At 38.4% G+C, this 19,359-nt stretch overlaps 1 protein-coding gene across 1 annotated transcript in view; it reads right to left on the bottom strand.

Annotated features, from left to right (window-relative positions):
• Positions 1-19,359, bottom strand: part of ZYG11A (zyg-11 family member A, cell cycle regulator) — a 58,659-nt gene that overhangs the window by 17,756 nt on the left and 21,544 nt on the right. The window contains exons 3-5 of the mRNA XM_060083573.1: positions 12,984-13,735; positions 3,282-3,422; positions 1,087-1,263 (exon numbers count right to left, since the gene is read on the bottom strand). Of these exons, the coding sequence (XP_059939556.1) occupies positions 1,087-1,263; positions 3,282-3,422; positions 12,984-13,735 (1,070 nt within the window). The remainder of the gene's footprint in view (positions 1-1,086; positions 1,264-3,281; positions 3,423-12,983; positions 13,736-19,359) is intronic.

Below are 19,359 nucleotides of genomic sequence, written 5' to 3'. Positions count from 1 at the left end.
TATCACAATTTGTTTTATCTACTCACCTGCCGCTGGACATTAAGTTTTCAGTTTGGGGGGGATTATGAATAAAGATATTATGAGCATTTGTGTATAAGTCGTTATATGGTTATATGATTTCATTTCTCTAGGAGTAAAATGACTATGTAGCGTGAAAGAGGACTTTCATGTCTAACTTTCAAAGAAATTACCAGACTGTCGAACTGGTGGTTTTATCATTTTACCTTCTTAACATCAATATATGAGAATTTCAGTTTCTCTACACTCTTGTCAACACTTGGTATTGTCAGTTTTTTTTATTTCAATCAATCTAGGGGGTGTGTAGTGGTATCTAGGTGTGCAGTGGTATCCAAATGTGCTTTTAATTTGCATTTCCCTGATGGCTAAAGATACTGAGCATCTTTTCATGTGCTCATTTACCATCTGCCTATCTTCTTTGGTGAAGTATCTGTTTCAAATCTTTTCCCTTCTTAAAAAATTGGTTTGTTTGTCTTGTGTTACAAGCCAAACAGTTCTTCACATACTGGATAAAAGTCCTCTGTCATATACATAAAATGAACATTTTCCCCAGCCCTGGATTACCTTTTCATTTTTTAATGTCTGTGTGCGTTTGAGCAGAAGCTTCTAATTTTGATGAATTCCAATTTATTATTTTTCTTTTATGATATATGCTTTTTGTATCCTAAGAAAACTTTGCCTACTCTGACATCACATTTTCTTCTAGAAGTTTTATGGTTTTAGCTTTTATATTATTTAGACCTTTAATTTAGCTTTTATATTTAGGTCTATGATTCAATTCAGTTTAATTTCACACATGATGTTAAGCCTATAGGATGTGCTAAAGTGTTAATAGTAGATGTTTCTGGGTAACTGGTTTCTGATCAATTTAAAATTTTTAAACCCTATTACTTATTTATATTTCTTATTTTTTCTATAACAAACATGAATTCCTTACCTATTTCTCTCTCTCCCTCCCTTCCTCCCTCCTTCTCTCTCTCTCAGGATGAAAAATCAGAACTAAATAAGAAATACTTTTCATATATTTGTCCTCAAGTAAGAAGCAGTCAAATATTCAAACCAAATTACCTGCTGGTAATAGGGGAAATTTTTCAGAGCCTTGAAAAGTAGACAGGTAACCTCTGACAACAGACGAACAGGCATCCCCCTGGCTAGGTCCTGGCGTGTTAAGTTGAGGGCACAAGCACTGGCTGTGAACTGCACTGGCAAATCCAATGGATGATTCCTCATTCCTATAGCCACAAGCTGAAGACGAACTTGTTTTCAGTGGCATGTGACAACATTAGCATTCTTTACACAGTCTTATTTTTGTGTTAGTTGTCAAAAATATTTGCTCACTGGGACAAAAAGTAACAGATTCTCCCCTTCCTCGGCATTTATTTTTTAAGACACCAGCAATACCTTTCAATCCAAATGTAGCCATTAACTAGCTGTGTGACTTTAGGTAACTCACTTCCTTTCTCTGGACCTCTGTTTTGTCATCTGTGACTTCACAGTCATTTACTGAGCCTCAATCCACCCAAGACATTATGATAAGCACTACAGGGGACACAACATCAATCACTTATACCCTACTCCTGAGCATAAAGCCTTATGAAAGAAATAAGGTATGTTAACAAATAACATTGTAAGGGAGGTCAAAACATGAAGCTGAAAAAAAGCACCAAAAAAGAGGTGTAAATAAAGTGCTACCTAAGGTGGTTATGCAGGGAACAATCATGTCTGGTATGGAAGTCAAAGGCTTCATTCAGAGAACGCATTTAGGCAGGGTCTCAGATGGGATCTGGATAGGAGATGGAGGTAGGGGTGGAATGGAGAGGAATTACTAGGGAAGGGAAATGTGATAAGAAAAAACATAAAGTGGACAAAAAGATGGGATGAATCCACCAAGAGAAGGGGAAGAAATCTGAATTTGAAATAATCTGAAAAGTGGTAAAACCTAATATTAGGGAGTTCCCTGGTGGCCCAGTGGTTAGGATTTGGTGCTTTCACTGCTGTGACCGGGTTCAATCCCTGGTCGGGGATCTGGGATCCCACAAGCCACGCAATGCAGCCACAAACAACAAAAAAACCCTAACATTAGAAAGGCAACTAGAAGAGAGACTGCGTAAGACCTAGAAACAAATGTAAAATGAAGGTGTTATACTAAGCTTAGACCATACCTGCTCTAACATTCAGGGACAACGTGGTCTGCTTTGTCTATCGAATAGGGATAATCATCCTTACCCACCTCAGAGACCAGTCTGCTGATACACGCATGAACCATGATTTTATGAACTGTTAAGAGACCAGAGCCCCTTACTTTGACACCTATATGAACTCAGACCTGGGATACACTTTTCCAATGGAAAATGTCTTTTTTCTATATTGCTAAACTGCTCTTAGGATTTCACTGGATTGCCATCATCGACAATATAAACATGTATGAAGTAAAACAAACATGATTTTCAAAATCAAAAATCACACAGATATGAAAATCTTAGATATGAAAAGGACTTTTAGAACGTCTAATTCAACCTCCTCCTTACAGATGGGAAACAAAGATCCATAGTTTTTTCCTTTATACAGTATCATTTTAAAGTTATGAATAAATCTAATCTCCCGTGGTACAGAAATAGCCCTAGTTTTATGGAACTACAAAAAATTACAAATGATAAAAACAAGGTGACCTTAAGACTCTTCATTTTTATGTTACATTTAATTTTAAATAATTGCAGTTTTCCTTCCCAAACCACTTAAAACTTCCAATTACATTTAAAATAAATTCCTTCTTCCGTAAACCAAAGCAAAGTTGGCCCGGTCGATACTGGTAATTTTACTTTATTCACAAAATAACTTTAAACGGTAGACTTGGTTACCTTCAATTATTGTTATTTTGTTCTGTTCTTATTGTGGATACTGTTGTTGTTTTCTTTCAGAAAACCATATCTTAGATTTTAAAGAGTAAACAAATAACACAATGTTTAGGCAAAGTGAATTCATGTTTAAAGATCAAGTCCTGCTTTAGACAAAATAGTGCAATGCTTCTAGAATCCCCTGCTCAGACCAAATTCAAAAATTTGAATGATTCAAATTGATTCAGATGCTCAAAAAAAGAGATGTTCTAGCAGTTTAAGCCTAATACCATTCTCCTCTATCTGTGAGGGCACTTTGACTCACAATAGAATAAGGCATATAAGTTAACCGTATTCATTGTGTTTGATGAACAACTTTAATTGAACCAAATAATAACAATAAAAACTACATTTCTGAGGAGCAGTTACCTTTAAAATAGCAGGCATGGCTACTTGCATTGAAAATGTCTCTGTGAAGAGCCTGTAGAGGGCTTCCTTCATAAAACATGACCTATTCCTGTATCGGCTCAGTGCTTCTGAAATCTGACTCATATTGGCTCCTCCGGCAACCTGGAAAACAAGGGTGTTACCAATAGGTTTCACCATTCACCTTCAAGCACAGGCTTTTAGAGCGTGTCAAGTATTTGAAACAACAGATTTTCACTTAAATGTTTTAAGAGCTTTACAATCTTGATCTCATTCAATCATAATTCTAGTAGGTAAAAGTTCTTCTCAACCTCATTTCTACATGGTGGGTCCAGAGAGGTGATGTACATTGTTAAATGTAACAAACCAGTTAAGTGGTGGGGCCAGATTCAAATACCATCTCCATACAACTATATTACAGTTGAGACTGCAACTGCATACTAGCTAGCATGTAAATTCTTAAACAACCAATAAATAACCATGAATGCACGTCTTCTAAGTACTCATACAGAATGAATTAGACAATAAAAGACAGGGAAAAAAACACGTAAAATAACTAAGATGAAAAAGGAGTTGACCAGTTATAGAATTAATTAATTAATATTAATATAATTCTTCCTTGCTACCACTGAAGTAGTAATTTCAGAAAGTCTATAAATAGACTTTGGGTCTGGAAGATAATGGTATCCTCCTGATCCAAACCATCAAGTCAACAAAGAATGTAGACAAAACTAGATATTATGCAGTTTTCAGCATTCCTGGGTGGTGAAGAAAAAGAAGAAAATAAAGGGGTAAAATTCAGGATCCTACAAAATGAAAAGAAAAACAACCTCTTCTCCACTCCACCATGACCAGTAGTCACATCACCCATTGAAGAAACATCACATCATTAAATTGACAGAAGAGTGCTTTTGAATTAGGAACCCTGTCAATTAAATGCCAATAAATAAAAAGATTCAAACCAATTCCATAAAAAGCTACTGTAAGAAATTTTTTAAGAAGCAAATCTACACATTTCAGCTGAGAAAAATTCTTCCCATAAACCAACAACAAATCAGAAGAAAACTGTAACACAGCACTTTAAACTGAATTAAATCTTCTTAATCAGCATGTTAGGATGTGAAAAAATACATTCAACAGAAAGATGAAACAAGGGATGATTAAACTCAGGAAAAAGACAAAATCATATCAAACATAAAAATTAAGTTACAAAGTACCCAAGGAAGAGTAGAGTTGAATAAATATTTAGTAAGGAGAAGAAATGCAAGAAATAAACAAGAGAAAGAAATTTTAAGAAAGAAGAAGTAAAAAGGAATCTAAGATTGAGTGCTTATATAGAAAAAAATAAAGAAGATCCAACACACATATACTTGAAGTTCCTGGGGAAGAAATGAACTAACATTTAAAACTACTACCAAGAAAAACTTTCCAGAAATAAAAAAAAGACCTAAATCAATACACTGAAATAATCCACCAGCTACCTGGGAAAACTGACCCAGACCAAGTCTGAGACATAGCACAATATAAGGATTAAATTTAAAGATAAAGAAAAAAATCTTCAGGGCCTTCACATAAAAAGATCAAACAAATTAGAGAATTAGATTGTCAGCAGACTTAACAAGCAACACACAAAACAATGTAACAGTGGACAAGCATTTTCAAGAAATAAGGGGAAAAAAAGGTAAACAAAGGAGTTTATATCCATGCTTGCAACTTCTAGAGGAAGTCTGGACAGTAAATTGTGTTCAATTCCATAAATTTCAGCTCTTACCACAGTAACAGTTGTCCATGCCCCAACCCACCCCCCAGCCACCAGCACATGCTCCTAGAGCTCCCTGCACTTAGCTTGTGAGAGCCCATGTGGGAAAAAGGACCCTGCCCTCCAAATATCAGGGATCCTATGCTCTCTGATCACTGCTTGCTGCTTCTGAGAACAGGTACAAAGAGGTGAGCAGCCACTGTTGTTACACCCCCACCCCACCAACTGTTCAAAGCCCCCCTCCAACAGATAAAGTGACTACCAGGGGATTTAAAGGGCTGCCCCTTCATTGTTTTCTTTTTCCCCTTTTAGGAGACATTAATGACTATGACATTCAAAACAACTGCATATACAGAGAAAATTTCAAAGTGACTGCACATGCCCAGGAAAAGGCTCAAAAAAGACCTAAAAAGACCTTAAAGTTTATACTTCAGGCTGATCCTCAACACAGACCCAAAATACAAAAACAATAACAAAAGCATCAAACCCCAGGAAAGGAAAAAAACCTGATATCCAAAGCTGCAATATTATTAGTTTCAAATGTCCAGTTATCAACAACAAAAACAAATCATAAAGCATATAAAAAGATAGGAAAACATAGTCCATTCAAAAGGAAAAAGAAGAAAAATCAAAAGACACCGTCCCTGGGGCTTCCCTGGTGGCGCAGTGGTTAAAAATCTGCCTGCCAATGCAGGAGACACGGGTTCGAGCCCTGGTCCGGGAAGATCCCACGTGCCGCGGAGCAAATAATAAGCCCATGTGCCACAACTACTGAGCCTGTGCTCTAGAGCCCGCAAGCCACAACTACTGAGCCTATGTGCCACAACTATTGAAGCCCGCACACCTAGAGCCCGTGCTCTGCAACAAGAGAAGGCACCTCAATGAGAAGCCCATGCACCGCAATGAAGAGTAGCCCCCGCTCGTCACAACTAGAGAAAGCCCACACGCAGCAACAAAGACCCAATGCAGCCAAAAAAATTTTTTAATTAATAGTTTTTTAAAATCTTACAATAAAAAAAATGAACTCAAAATGGATCAAAGACTTAAATTTATGACCTATAACTATAAAACTCTTACAAGGAAACATGGGGCAAAATCTTCACAATATTATCCTTGGCAGTGATTTCTTGGATATGACACCAAAGGAACAAGCAACAAAAGAAATGCAGACAAACTGAACTTCATGAAAAAAGACAACCCAGAGAATGGGAGAAAATATTTGAAAATCATATATCATAAGGAATTAATATCCAGACTACACAGAGAACTCCTATAACTCAACAACAACAACAACAAAAAAAACCCCAAGCAACCTGATTTAAAAGTTGGCAAAGGACTTCATCAGACGTTCTTCAAAGACATACCAATGGTCAATAAGCTCCTTATAAAAGATGCCCAATATCACTGATCAGTATGGAAATGCAAATCAAAACTTCAAGGGATTTCTCTGGTGGCCCAGTGGTTAAGACTCCATGCTTCCAATGCAAGGAGCGTCAGTTTGATCCCTGGTCAGGGAATTAAAATGCTACATGCCGCACAGTACAGCCAAAAAAATAAATAAAATAAAAACTAAAAGGGTTATCCCTGTAAAAAGAAAAAAAAAACTTCAATGAGATACCACCTCACATCCATTAGTATGGCTACTACTAAAAAATTTAAAAACAGGGATTTCCCTGGTGGCACACTGGTTAAGAATCCACCTGCCAATGCAGGGGACATGGGTTTGATCCCTGGTCTCAGAAGATCCCACGAGCCATGGAGCAACTAAGACCGTGCTCCAAAACTACTGAGCCTGCGCTCTAGAGCACACAAGCCACAACTACTGAAGCCCGTGTGCCCTAGAGCCCGCATGCCACAACTACTGAGCCCACACACTACAACTACTGAAGCCCACACACTCTAGGGACCACGTGCCACAAATACTGAGCCCGCGTGCTGCAAATACTGAAGCCCACACGTCTAGAGCCCGTGCTCCGCAACAAGAGAAGCCACCGCAATGAGAAGCCTGTGCACCACAACAAAGAGTAGCCCCCCGCTTGCTGCAAATAGAGAGAAAGCCCATGTGCAGCAACAAAGACCCAACCCAGCCAAAAATAAATTTAAAAAAAATTTTTTTAAGTCTCTGCTGCTATTTACAATAGCCAGGACATGGAAGCAACCTAAGTGTCCATTGACAGATGAATGGATAAAGAAGATGTGGCACATATATACAATGCAATATTACTCAGCCATAAAAAGAAACAAAATTGAGTTATTTGTAGTGAGGTAGATGGACCAAAGTGTGTCATACTGAGTGAGGTAAGTCAGAAAGAGAAAAACAAACACCGTATGCTAACACATATATATGGAATCTGAAAAAAAAAAAAAAAAGGTTCTGGAGAACCTAGGGGCAGGACAGGAAAAAAGACACAGATGTAGAGAATGGACTTGAGGACGTGGGGAGGGGGAAGGGTATGCTGGGACGAAGTGAGAGAGTGGCATGGACATATATACACTACCAAATGTAAAATAGCTAGCTAGTAGGAAGCAGCCACATAGCACAGGGAGATCAGCTGGGTGCTTTGTGTCCACCTAGAGGGGTGGGATAGGGAGGGTGGGAGGGAGACGAAAGAGGGAGGGGATATGGGGATATATGTATACGTATAGCTGATTCACTTTGTTATACAGCAGAAACTAACACATCATTGTAAAGCAATTATACTCCAATAAAGATGTTAAAAAAATTTTTAATGTCTCTGCTGACCTTTAAAAAATAAAAAATTTAAAATTCAAAAACAGAAAATAATATATGTTGGCAAGTATGTGAAGAAAATGGAACATTTGTGCACTGTTAGTGGGAATGTAAAATTGTACAGCTGCTGTAGAAAACAGTATGGCCGTTCCTCAAAAAATTAATAGAATTACCGTAAGATCTAGCAATTCCACTTCAGGATATATACCAAAAGAATTAAAAGCAGGGTCTTGGGAGTTCCCTGGTGGCCTAGTGGTTAGGATTCTGGGCTTTCACTGCTGTGGCCCAGGTTCAATCCCTGGAACTGAGATCCCTCAAGCTGTGCAGCACAGCAGAAAAAAAAAAAAAAAAAAAAAAAAAGCAGGGTCTCAAAGAGATATTTGTATACCCATGCTTGTAACAACATTATTCACAATTACCAACACAGCCAAAACATGGAAGCAACCCAAGTGTACATCGATGATAAATAGACAAGCAAAATGTGGTATACACATAATGGATGTTATTCAACCTGAAAAAGGCAGTATGCCACAACATGGATGAACCCTGAGGACACTATGCAAAGTGAAATGAGCCAGTCACAAAAAGACAAGTACTGTATGATTCCACTTACATGAGGTAGTTAGAATAGTCAAAATCATAGAGACAAAAGTAGAATGGAAGTTGTCAGGGTCCAGGGAGAAGGGGTAATGGGAGTTAGTGTTTAATGGGTATAGAATTTCAGCCTTACAAGATAAAAAGAGCTATGAAGATGAATGGTGGTGACGGTTGAACAAAATTATGAATGTATGTAAAACCACTGAACTATATACTTAAAAAAGATTAAAATGATAAATTTTATGTTATATGTATTTTACCATCCCCTCCCAAAAAATGGGAACATGAACTGACACAGGGTGATTTCCAAGACATACTGCTTAGTAAAAAAAGCAAAGTGCAGAGTACATATACTATGCTACCTATTGTGTAAGAAGAGGAAATTTAAAAACCTAAATATATGTGCTTAGTACTTTGACTATACTCTCAGTCAAGAGGGAAAAGAAAGAACTGCAAACATCTTCAACTTTTTTTAGTAGGTTTGTGTTTCAAAGTAGTATAGGTGTGGGACTTCCCTGGTGGCACAGTGTTTAAGACTCTGCGCTACAATGCAGGGGGCCTGGGTTCAATCCCTGGCCAGGGAACTAGATCCCACATGCATGCAGCAACTAAGAGTTTGCATGCCACAACTAAGGAGCCGGAGATCCGCAACTAAGGAGCCCTCCTGCTGCAACTAAGACCCTGTGCAACCGAATAAATAAATAAATAATGTAAAAGGAAAAAACAAGTAGTATAGGTGTAGCAACTCTGAAACTATTTTATATGTGTTATAGGATTAAGCAAATGTGCTGACACTTTTGAGAGCCAAAGTTCTCACTGTGGGAAAGAGAGATACAAATACAGAATGTGGAAGGGCAAAGAACAGTGTGAGGATGGTCATTTGGAAGTATCACTTTTAAACTTACTTCATCTATTTCTTGGCGCTGTTTGCTGAAAGGACTTAAAAACACATCTAGTGGGCCTCCCTGGTGGCGCAAGTGGTTGAGGGTCCGCCTGCCGATGCAGGGGATACGGGTTCGTGCCCCGGTCTGGGAGGATCCCATATGCCGCGGAGCGGCTGGGCCCGTGAGCCATGGCCGCTGAGCCTGCGCGTCCGGAGCCTGCGCGTCCGGAGCCTGTGCTCCGCAACGGGGGAGGCCACAGCAGTGAGAGGCCCACATACCGCAAAAAAAAAAAAAAAAACACATCTAGTACTCAGATATTGGTTTCCTCCTAAAAGGAACCAGGGCTTCTGGGAGAAATGTCTAATTCCAAGGCCAAAACAGAGAAGTATAAGAAGCCTAGAACATCTTAGTTTGCCAGAAAGTAAAGAAGTACTCAAAATAATAACAACAACAAAAATGGGGGCATGTAAAAACTGACACGGGAGCTCTCATTGGCCAACCTGTGACAAATTGAGCATCAAAATAATTAAGAAGAGTAATGAATTATAAATCATTGAAAACATCAGGAATCAATGAGTCCACACTGAGGATACGTTAGACTTGCTAAATGTAGAAAGGAAAGCTGGAGTTGGAAAATCACCACTTTGCAACCACTGCAGTAAAGATTGGTTCAGGTAAGAAACATCAATGGATGCTATATCTAGATCAGAACGTTTGATGAGGACCAGGATATTGGCATAGTCTTCTAATATCTTATATATTGCTTATTAGTTTCAAGAGGAATAGTATTACCTATGTAGTGTAGAAACAATACAACAGTACATAGATAATATTTTATCTGCACCTGGATATTTTACCTAGTACCTGAACAATACTTTGACCAAGTGATGAAAAGTAACTTCACTAATGAGGGGCACTGTGTGCTTCATGTTGTAATACACTTGAGAAGGACACAACGACCCTTATGTGGTATTCCGAGCAGAGATGGAAGAACCTGAATATAATTATGAGGAAGCATCAGACTAACCCAAAATGAGGAGTATTCTTCAAAAAAGCCAACAAAACAATGCTGGTCTGTATTCTTCAAAAATATCAATGTAACAAAGGACAGGAAGGACTAAGGAACTCTTCTAGTTAAAATTATAAAGAAATATAACAACTCAATGCAAAAATAATCCTGGACTAAAAGGAAAAATATTTTATAAAGGGCATTACTGGGATAATATATATAGTAGATTATATAAAAGTATTGCATCAATGCTAAATTTCCTGAAATTTGATAGCTGCACTGTGGTCATCCCTGAGGCTATCCTTGCTCTCAGCAGAGTCCAAGAGACTATCCTTGTTCTACGATAAACAAACTAAAGTATGTTAAGGGGCAGAGGGGCATGATGTATGCAACCTACCCTCAAGAAAAAACTCTGTGTGTGTGTGTGTGTGTGCACATATGTGTACACGTGCATGCAGAGATAAAATATGAAAAAACAAATTTGGAAAAATGTTTAAAGTTAGTGATCTGCAAAGTTTAAAATTATTTCAAAATAATTTTTCAAGTACTATACATAGATCAACTGCCCAACGACCTACACATTATTAAGAATCTAAATGCTGGATATATTCTAAAATTTTTTAAAGTTTTGTTAACATCCAGATGTAAGAGCTGAAAGAGAAACAAAGGATAAGCCCTACTAAGGCTAAGCAGAAGACCAGATAGCTGTTGCATCACCCTCTCTCTCCAGGGCTTCCTATAGATGCCATTACAAAACAATCCTCAAAAGGGATTCTTGCTACGCCCCACCAGTGGATCAACAAGGATTTCTTAGCAAATGAAAATGTTACATGGCTTTTAATACTAATGGCGGGTGCCCTTTCCACCCATTTTAAAGCAATTAAGTACACATTGCCCACTCTAACATTGGGTGCAGGAAATAACACATACTTGTTCTGTTAGGTTTTCACTAACACTTAATTTTATCCATTTTAATTTAAGCAAACTTTTTTTTTCTTTTTTGCGGTACGCGGGCCTCTCACTGTTGTGGCCTCTCCCGTTGCGGAGCACAGGCTCCAGACGCGCAGGCTCAGCGGCCATGGCTCACAGGCCCAGCCGCTCCGCGGCACGTGGGATCCTCCCGGACCAGGGCACGAACCCGTGTCCCCTGCATCGGCAGGCGGACTCTCAACCACTGCGCCACCAGGGAAGCCCCAAGCAAACTTTTGATTAACCTAAACAACAAAAATACTTAGTATATTTTGCATCTGATTCGAGCAATAGATATTTCTCTTAAATATAAGATTTTCTGAAACACACCTTTTAAACTTACCATACCTTACACTCCACGTAAGTCTAGATTAAGATCTTTAGAGTTTCTTAGTACTAGGAAGATTATGGTCTCTCCTCTCCATCCCCACAATATCCAACACTGTATATAAGGCATAATTTAAAATTTTCAAAATAAACTAAACTTACATGTATACCAGATAAAGTTTACTGAAAGAAAACTTCTCTCATTTTCTTTTGGTGTACCCACTTTGACAGTATCTTAACAATATGCATAATCTGTCTATAGCACTTGTCCAATATTACTGTATATATCAGGAGTTGATGTGTTAAAATCTATTTTTTTTAATCACTGTGGTCTTTTGATCATTGTGACACTAAATGCCATTAATCTGAAACTGGCCTAGGTGTTCATTCACGGTAAACAATTCTCTACTATACACATTTAATTTGAAAGTTCAAATTATCTATCTGTAGCCTAATGATGTAACTGATGGCTTCCACCTTCATTAACAAGCCAGAAAATTAAAAGGACTTTAAAATACAACAATTGCTATTTTCAAATCAAAAGAATAAAATTGTGAAAACAACTAATGACTGTAAATCACTTTTCTCTCTCACCCTAGGAAAAATTACATAAGGTATAATTATTTTTTTAAAAGGGTTCTTTTAAAGTGGTGGTTCTGAACTTTGGCTGCACACTAGAATTATGTGCAAGCTTTCAAAACCTTGATGCCCAGAACAAGTCCCAGACCAATTAAATCAGAATCTCTGGGGAATGGGACACAAGCATCAGTGTATTTTAAAGCTTCCAAAGTGTTTACAATGTACAACTGAGGTAGAAAGCCAGTTTTAAAAGAGAAATATTCTAGGACATATATGCTGCTTTAAAAACAGCACCATGAGAGGCTATAAACATATTTCAGCAGTGTTCAATACTTTTTTCTTAAGACTCTTTTAAAAATCGCTTTTTGTCATACCTTCACCAAAAATGGTGTTAGGCATATTGATCACCTGCCTTATTCGTTATATTTAGCTGTTACTAGAGGTGAAAACACTAGTTTTAGAGTCACAAAGACCAGGATACAAGTCCCAGCTCTATCATTTAATACTTCTATGACTGTGGATAAGTAGCTTAACTTCCCTGAGCTTCCATTTCCTCATCTGTAAAAAACAATGTGCATGACATCTGGCACATAAGAGGTAATGTATAAATGACTCTGCTTATCATTATCAAACCAGAGTAGAAGACGTGGAGGCTAGGACTGTATCTTGTTTAAGGTTATATGTTCACAACCTACCACACAGGAGCTACGCAATAATTCTTAATTAAGCTCCTTAAGAATTTTTTAATCTGCCTTTGTAACCCTAATGCCTAGTACAGATTCTGATATACAACAAAAACTTTAAAATGTTTTGAACAAATGAAACGAACTTATTTCAGTAAAGAACAAACCCTCAAGTCTTGCGCTGTAGCAAAGAATTCAGAATAACCAGCATCCGTAGCCAAGAGTCCCACAAATTGCATCGCAGGCCGCTGCTGTATAAACAGTTCTACAGCTTCATCAGTGATGCAACTGCCCCCAGAAATGTCCAGTGACACAATGTTAGGCAGAATATCCTTCTGCTGTAGCAAATGAAAAGCTAGATCTGACTTGAGTTGCCTGTGATCAGAAATATCAAGGTGAAGCAGACATTTAAGTTCTCTAATGACTGCGAGAATCTGAGGTTTGGTCATGGTCAGGCATTTTAGATAGTGCATCGTGAGAGATCTGAGTCGATCCTTACAGGTAAGGAGTGCAGAGATGTTAGTGACCATAGTATTAGAGATATCCAAGCTTTCCAGTCTGGGTAACTGAGAAACATTAGCCAGGTCTTCACTATGAAAACAAACACTGAAAACACTTAAGATGCGAAGACCAGTGAGCTGACCAAAGAACAACAGTCTTGAATTTTGAGGGATGCTTGTTGAGTCCAACAGGAGACGTCGGAGGTTTTGCTGGATCCAGCTATTGCTGCAGAGTCCATTTAGGATGTCTGGAACTGAGAGGTCAGTGTGTACGGCAGTAGCATCCAGTTCAATGAGTTTGTGATGGCAGAAGGCTTTTATGAATGCAGCTGTAGATATTTTAGCTTTTTGAATATTGACCAGCTTCAGTTTCATTTGGTTGCCTCGGAAAATGCTTGCCGTTCTATCAGTCAGCTTGCCTATAAGAGAACCAGAACCAGCTTGTAATAACAACTAAATCTCATGCCTTTTCCAGGAGGTGTTATGGCCAAAGAACTTTGACAGATGCTAATAATAACAACAATAATGACCTACATTTACTGCTTACTCTGTGCCAAGCACTGTTCTAAACGCTTTACTCAAATTATCTCATTTACTCTTTACAATAACACCATAAAAGAACTATGATTATTACCAGCTTATAGCCGAGGAAACTCAAGCTTAAAGAGGTTAAGTAACTTGCTCAAGGTCAAAATGTGTGGCAGAATCAAGAATCAAAACCAGTTTGACTCCGGAGCCCACAGTTTTAACCACAGCAACCTTGTTCACAGAAAATAAAGAACAAAATAAAAGAAGTAGGTAAGTATAGGGTATATAATATGAAAACAGCACTAATGATTACTTTTAACCAAATTAGTGCATGGCCTTTGGTAAGTCACTTACCTCTCTAGGCCTCATTTTCCTCATCTGTAAAATGAGTGGGTTATACTAGATTTCATTTAGAAACGATTTACTAAGCATCTTCTATGTGTGAGATCCCATGTTAAGTAATAGGCTCACAAGGTAATTAGACACGTGTGACCATAAAGAATTCAGTCTAGGAAGCATGTCAGGCAAATAAATTATTATAATAATGTATTATATCCAATGGTGATTCATACCAGGTATTGAATTAATACAAATGAGGTTAACATCGGGGAAGGTTTTTAAGATGGAATATCAGTTTCCCAGGGTGAAGGTGAAGGGTGGAAGAACATGCCAAAGACATGGAGGCACAGAACAACAGATTTTTCAGAATGACCCTAAGTAGATCAGCACTACTGGCCCATAGCATACAAGGGGAAGCATGGCTGGAAATGAAAGTGGAGAGGGAGGTAAAAGGCAGATGGGGCCTGTAAACAAAGCTAGGAAACTCAGACATTTACCCTATAAACAATAATGAACAACTCAAAATTTTTAAGCAAAAAAAAAAAAGAATGGTCACAATTATATTTTTAGAAAGACCAATTATGTGATCATGTAAAAGAATTAGGATGGTATTTGATGGGAGTGAGATGGGGCAAGAGATTATTAATGATTTTAATGATGAGAAATGAAAGTTTAAACTGACAACATGGTAGCTGAATAGACTAGGGGAAAGAACTGAGGAGAAGGTGTATAAGATGATTCACAAGTTCCCAGTTTGAGTTGGGGTGTGCTACTAAGATAGGAAAAAGGAAACCCCAATATTCAAGGCTTTGAGAAGGACCTTATTATATTTATTCAACAAATACCAAGTGCTCAAGGTATGCAAAGTGCTGTGCTACATGCTGAGAATGGTGAATGAGACAGACATGGCTCCTGCCATCTTGGGGTTTATTTACCTCCTAGAAGGAGGACACAGACACAGAAGAATATAAAACAAGCAGAATACTACTAACGTTAAAATGTAGTTAAGTGTTCTAAAGGAAACAAACACGAATATAATATAGGGGTGGGGAAAAGGAGGAGGAGGACAAGAATCTTCTGTCTCTCGGTGAGGTATGAGGAGGCGACATTTAAACTGAGACCAAAAGGATATGAAAAGCAAAGGCAGCTGTCATTCCAGACACGAGGAGTTAAAGACCTGATATGGGAAAGAGCTTGGCTTTTTCTGTGAAATAAGAGAAAACCAATGTGGCTGAAGCATAGTTGGTGAAGGGGATACCGGCATCTGACAGGGTAGAGACAGAGGCAAGAGTCAGACCTTACAGGCCAGGGTAAATAATTGGCATTTTATCCTAAGTACAAGGAGAAGCCCTTAAAGAGTGGCAGAGGTGTATACAGATCTGATTAAGGTATAAGAGGACTGCTCTCTGCTGTGTGGCAGAGCTTGGCGAGGGGCAGAACTGGAGGTAAGGAAACCACTTGGGAGACCAGGGGAGAAGTAAGAGAAAGGTGTCAATGACAGGGGCTAGGAGGATATGTATTTTGAAGACAGAAAATGTGCCAACAGAATCAATGGTAGAGGGAGGAGGAATGAAAAATGACTCCTAAGTCACTGAACAACTAGGAAGATTTTGAGATGGGAGGAAATGGCAGTGTAGCAGATGCTGTGATGTGACACCAGATCACATTTAGACATAAAGGACTTACTACTTGAGCTGCTGGGAATACCACCGACTGACAGCCCTCATCTATGGGGACTGCATCAGCTGAAAAGAACTGCTTCACCCATGGTCATACCACTTTCCCATGGAAACCCATATCCCAAGACTGTGTTGGGAGGTATAAAGATCCAGCCCTCACGCCCTAATGCAACACAGATCTGGGTAGTTATTCCACCTTCAGGACTTCCCATAAGATCAGCTGAGGTCTTCTCAGTTCTACATATTTTAAATCTAAAAGGCTGAAGCATAAACATTTGGAATTAATCAGCATAGAGACAGTATTTAAAACCATGGGAATGGATGACATGAGAAGGTAAGAAGAAAAGGAACAAGGACCAAGTACCAAAAAGCATCTACGTTTAAGATCAAATAGCAGAATGAGGAATAATAGCCATGATAATAAATAACCGTTTTTGAATGTTCTGAACATTTTCGATATACTAACTCCCTGAATCCTCATAAAACCCAATGAAGTATGTATTATTATTAGTCATACTTTACAGATGAGATGAGGCATAAGGAACTTAAGTAACTGGCCCATGGAAATGGTGGCAAACCCAAAGAGTCTGGCACCAAAGCCAGAACTCTTACCCTTTCTGTACTACCCTTCAAGGGAAGCTAGATGAGCAGATAGATGAGCAGACAGATAAGCAGCAGCCACTGAGGTAGAAGAAAACCAAAAGAAGATGATGATTCAGCAGCCCAGAGAAGAGTTATAAGATATGTAAGAGGCATCCTGGATATGTGGTTCTGGAGCTTAGAATAAAGACCTGCACTGGAAACTCTGGGAAATTCAAGTAGAAGTGGTAGCTAAACCAAACAAAATTACCCAGGTAGAGTACAAAGTGAGAAGGGTACCCAAGACAGAAACTTGAGGAACATAAAACATTTAACGTATATACGGAGAAACAGAGGCATACAAACGAAATTGTGGAATAGTAACCAAGGATAAAATAAAAAAACAGAAAAACAGGGCCTCCCTGGTGGCGCAGTGGTTGAGAGTCCGCCTGCCGATGCAGGGGATACGGGTTCGTGCCCCGATCTGGGAGGATCCCATATGCCGCGGAGCGGCTGGGCCCGTGAGCCATGGCCGCTGGGCCTGCGCATCCGGAGCCTGTGCTCCGCAACGGGAGAGGCCACGACAGTGAGAGGCCCGCATACCGCAAAAAAAAAAAAAAAAAAAAAAAAAAACAGAAAAACAAAGTACTTTAAGCCAGGAAAGTTGAGAGTAATAAACATTAAGTCATACACACAAGAACCCCTGATGATTTAATAAATCTAGGAAGGTAATAATCATCTATGGCCACCAAAAGTGAAAAACAACCAGGCAATCAGACTTTATTAACACCCTTAAGTATAGGGCACTACCAAACATCAAACCTGAATCTGATCAAGCCTCTACCTCTAATTTCCAATATATAGGAATTACAAGGATCAGAGAAACATATCAAATCATTACAGTCAAACAATGGTAAAGTCCAGATTGTAGGACACTTTACAAAACAAATGACCAGTTTCTTTAAAAAAAAAGAAAATAACTGGAAAATCCCAAAATACATGGAGATTAAACAACACACTTCTAAATAACATGAGTCAAAGAAAAAATCTGAAGAGAAACTGAAAAATATTTTGAATTAAATGAAAATGAAAACACAACTTATCAAAATCTATGGGATGCAGCAAAGGCAGCGCTTAGAGGGAAAGTTATAGCCCTGAATGCATATATTAGAAAAGAAAGATCTAAAATCAATAATCTAAGTTCCCATTTTAGTAAACTAGAAAAAGAAGAGCAAATTAAATTCAAAGTAAGCAGAAGAAAAGAAATAAGAATTAGAGCAGAAGGACTAACATCAGCAACATGGTAGAGTGAAAGACTACCGTGGTCTCTCCCCTTCAATCTACAGCCAATAAAACATCCATCCACAATGCACATATAAACAGCTCATACAACTCAATATCAAAATAACAAACAACTCAATTTAAAAATGGGCAAATACCTAAAAAGACATTTCTCCAAAGACATGCATATGCCCAACAGGCACATGAAAAGATGCTCAACATCCCTAATCACCAGGGAAATGCAAATCAAAACCACAATGAGATGTCACCTCATACCTGTCAGAATGGCTATCATCAAAAAGAACACAAATAACAAATGTTGGTGAGAATGTGGAGAAAAGGGAACCCTCATATGCTGTTGGGTGGGAATGTAAATTGGTACAGCTACTGTGGAAAACATCATGGAGGTTTCTCAAAAAAACTGAACTACCATATGACCAGCAATTCCACTCCTGGGTATATATCTGAAGAAAAAATGAAAACACTAATCTGAAAAGATACATACATCCCAATGTTCATAGCAGCATTATTTACCACTACCAAGGTACAGAAGCAGGGCTTCTCTGGTGGCACAGTGGTGAAGAATCCGCCTGCCAATGCAGGGGACACGGGTTCGAGCCCTGGTCCAGGAAGATCTCACATGCTGTGGAGCAACTAAGCCCGTGCACCACAACGACTGGGTCTGCACTCTAGAGACCATGAGCCACAACTACTGAAGCCCACGCGCATAGAGCCTGTGCTCCGCAACAACAGAAGCCACCACAATGGGAAGCCCATGCACTGCAACAAAGAGTAGCTCCTGCTCTATGCAACCAGAGAAAGCCCGCGCGCAGCAACGAACACCCAACACAGCCATAAATAAATAAATAAATAAATAAAGATGTGGAAACAACCCAAGTGTCCATCAACAGATGAATGGATACCAGCCTTACAACAAATGTTAAAGGAACTTCTCTAGGCGGGAAACACAAGAGAAAAAGACCTACAAAAACAAACACAAAATAATTAAGAAAATGGCAACAGGAACATACATAAAGATGAATGGATAAAGAAGGTGTGTATATGTATGTGTGTGTGTGTGTATAACATTTATATATATTACATTTTTATATATGATTTTTATATTTATATATTTTATATATTTATATTTATATAAAATGGAATACTACTCAGCCATAAAAGAGAACAAAATTTGCCCATTTGCAGCAACATGGATGGATTCAGAAAGCATGATGCTAAGTGAAATAAGTCAGACAAAGAAACACAAATACTGTATGATATCACTTACATGTGGAACTTAATAAAAATACAACAAACTAGTGAATATAACAGAAAAGAAGAAGACAGACAGATATAGAGAACAAACTAGTGATTACCAGTGTGTGTATGTGGTCAGTAATAGAGGTAGGGGACTGGGAAGTACAAACTACTGGTGTAAGAAAGGCTACAAAGATGTACTGTGCAACACAGTAAATATAGCCAATATTCTGTAATAACTGTAAATGGACTATAACCTTTAAAAATTGTATACAAATTTGAAAATTAAAAAGATAAAGAGGATGAATGATAGACCAAAAAAACCCTATTATCAAAATGGCAAGAAATAAGTACTGGCAAGGATGTGGAAACCCTCATAC

This window comes from Mesoplodon densirostris, chromosome 2 (genome assembly GCF_025265405.1).
Source record: "Mesoplodon densirostris isolate mMesDen1 chromosome 2, mMesDen1 primary haplotype, whole genome shotgun sequence".
Classification (NCBI taxonomy): Eukaryota; Metazoa; Chordata; class Mammalia; order Artiodactyla; family Ziphiidae; genus Mesoplodon; species Mesoplodon densirostris.
Note: the sequence above shows the minus strand (reverse complement) of the source record. Positions and strands in the feature narration are given on the sequence as shown.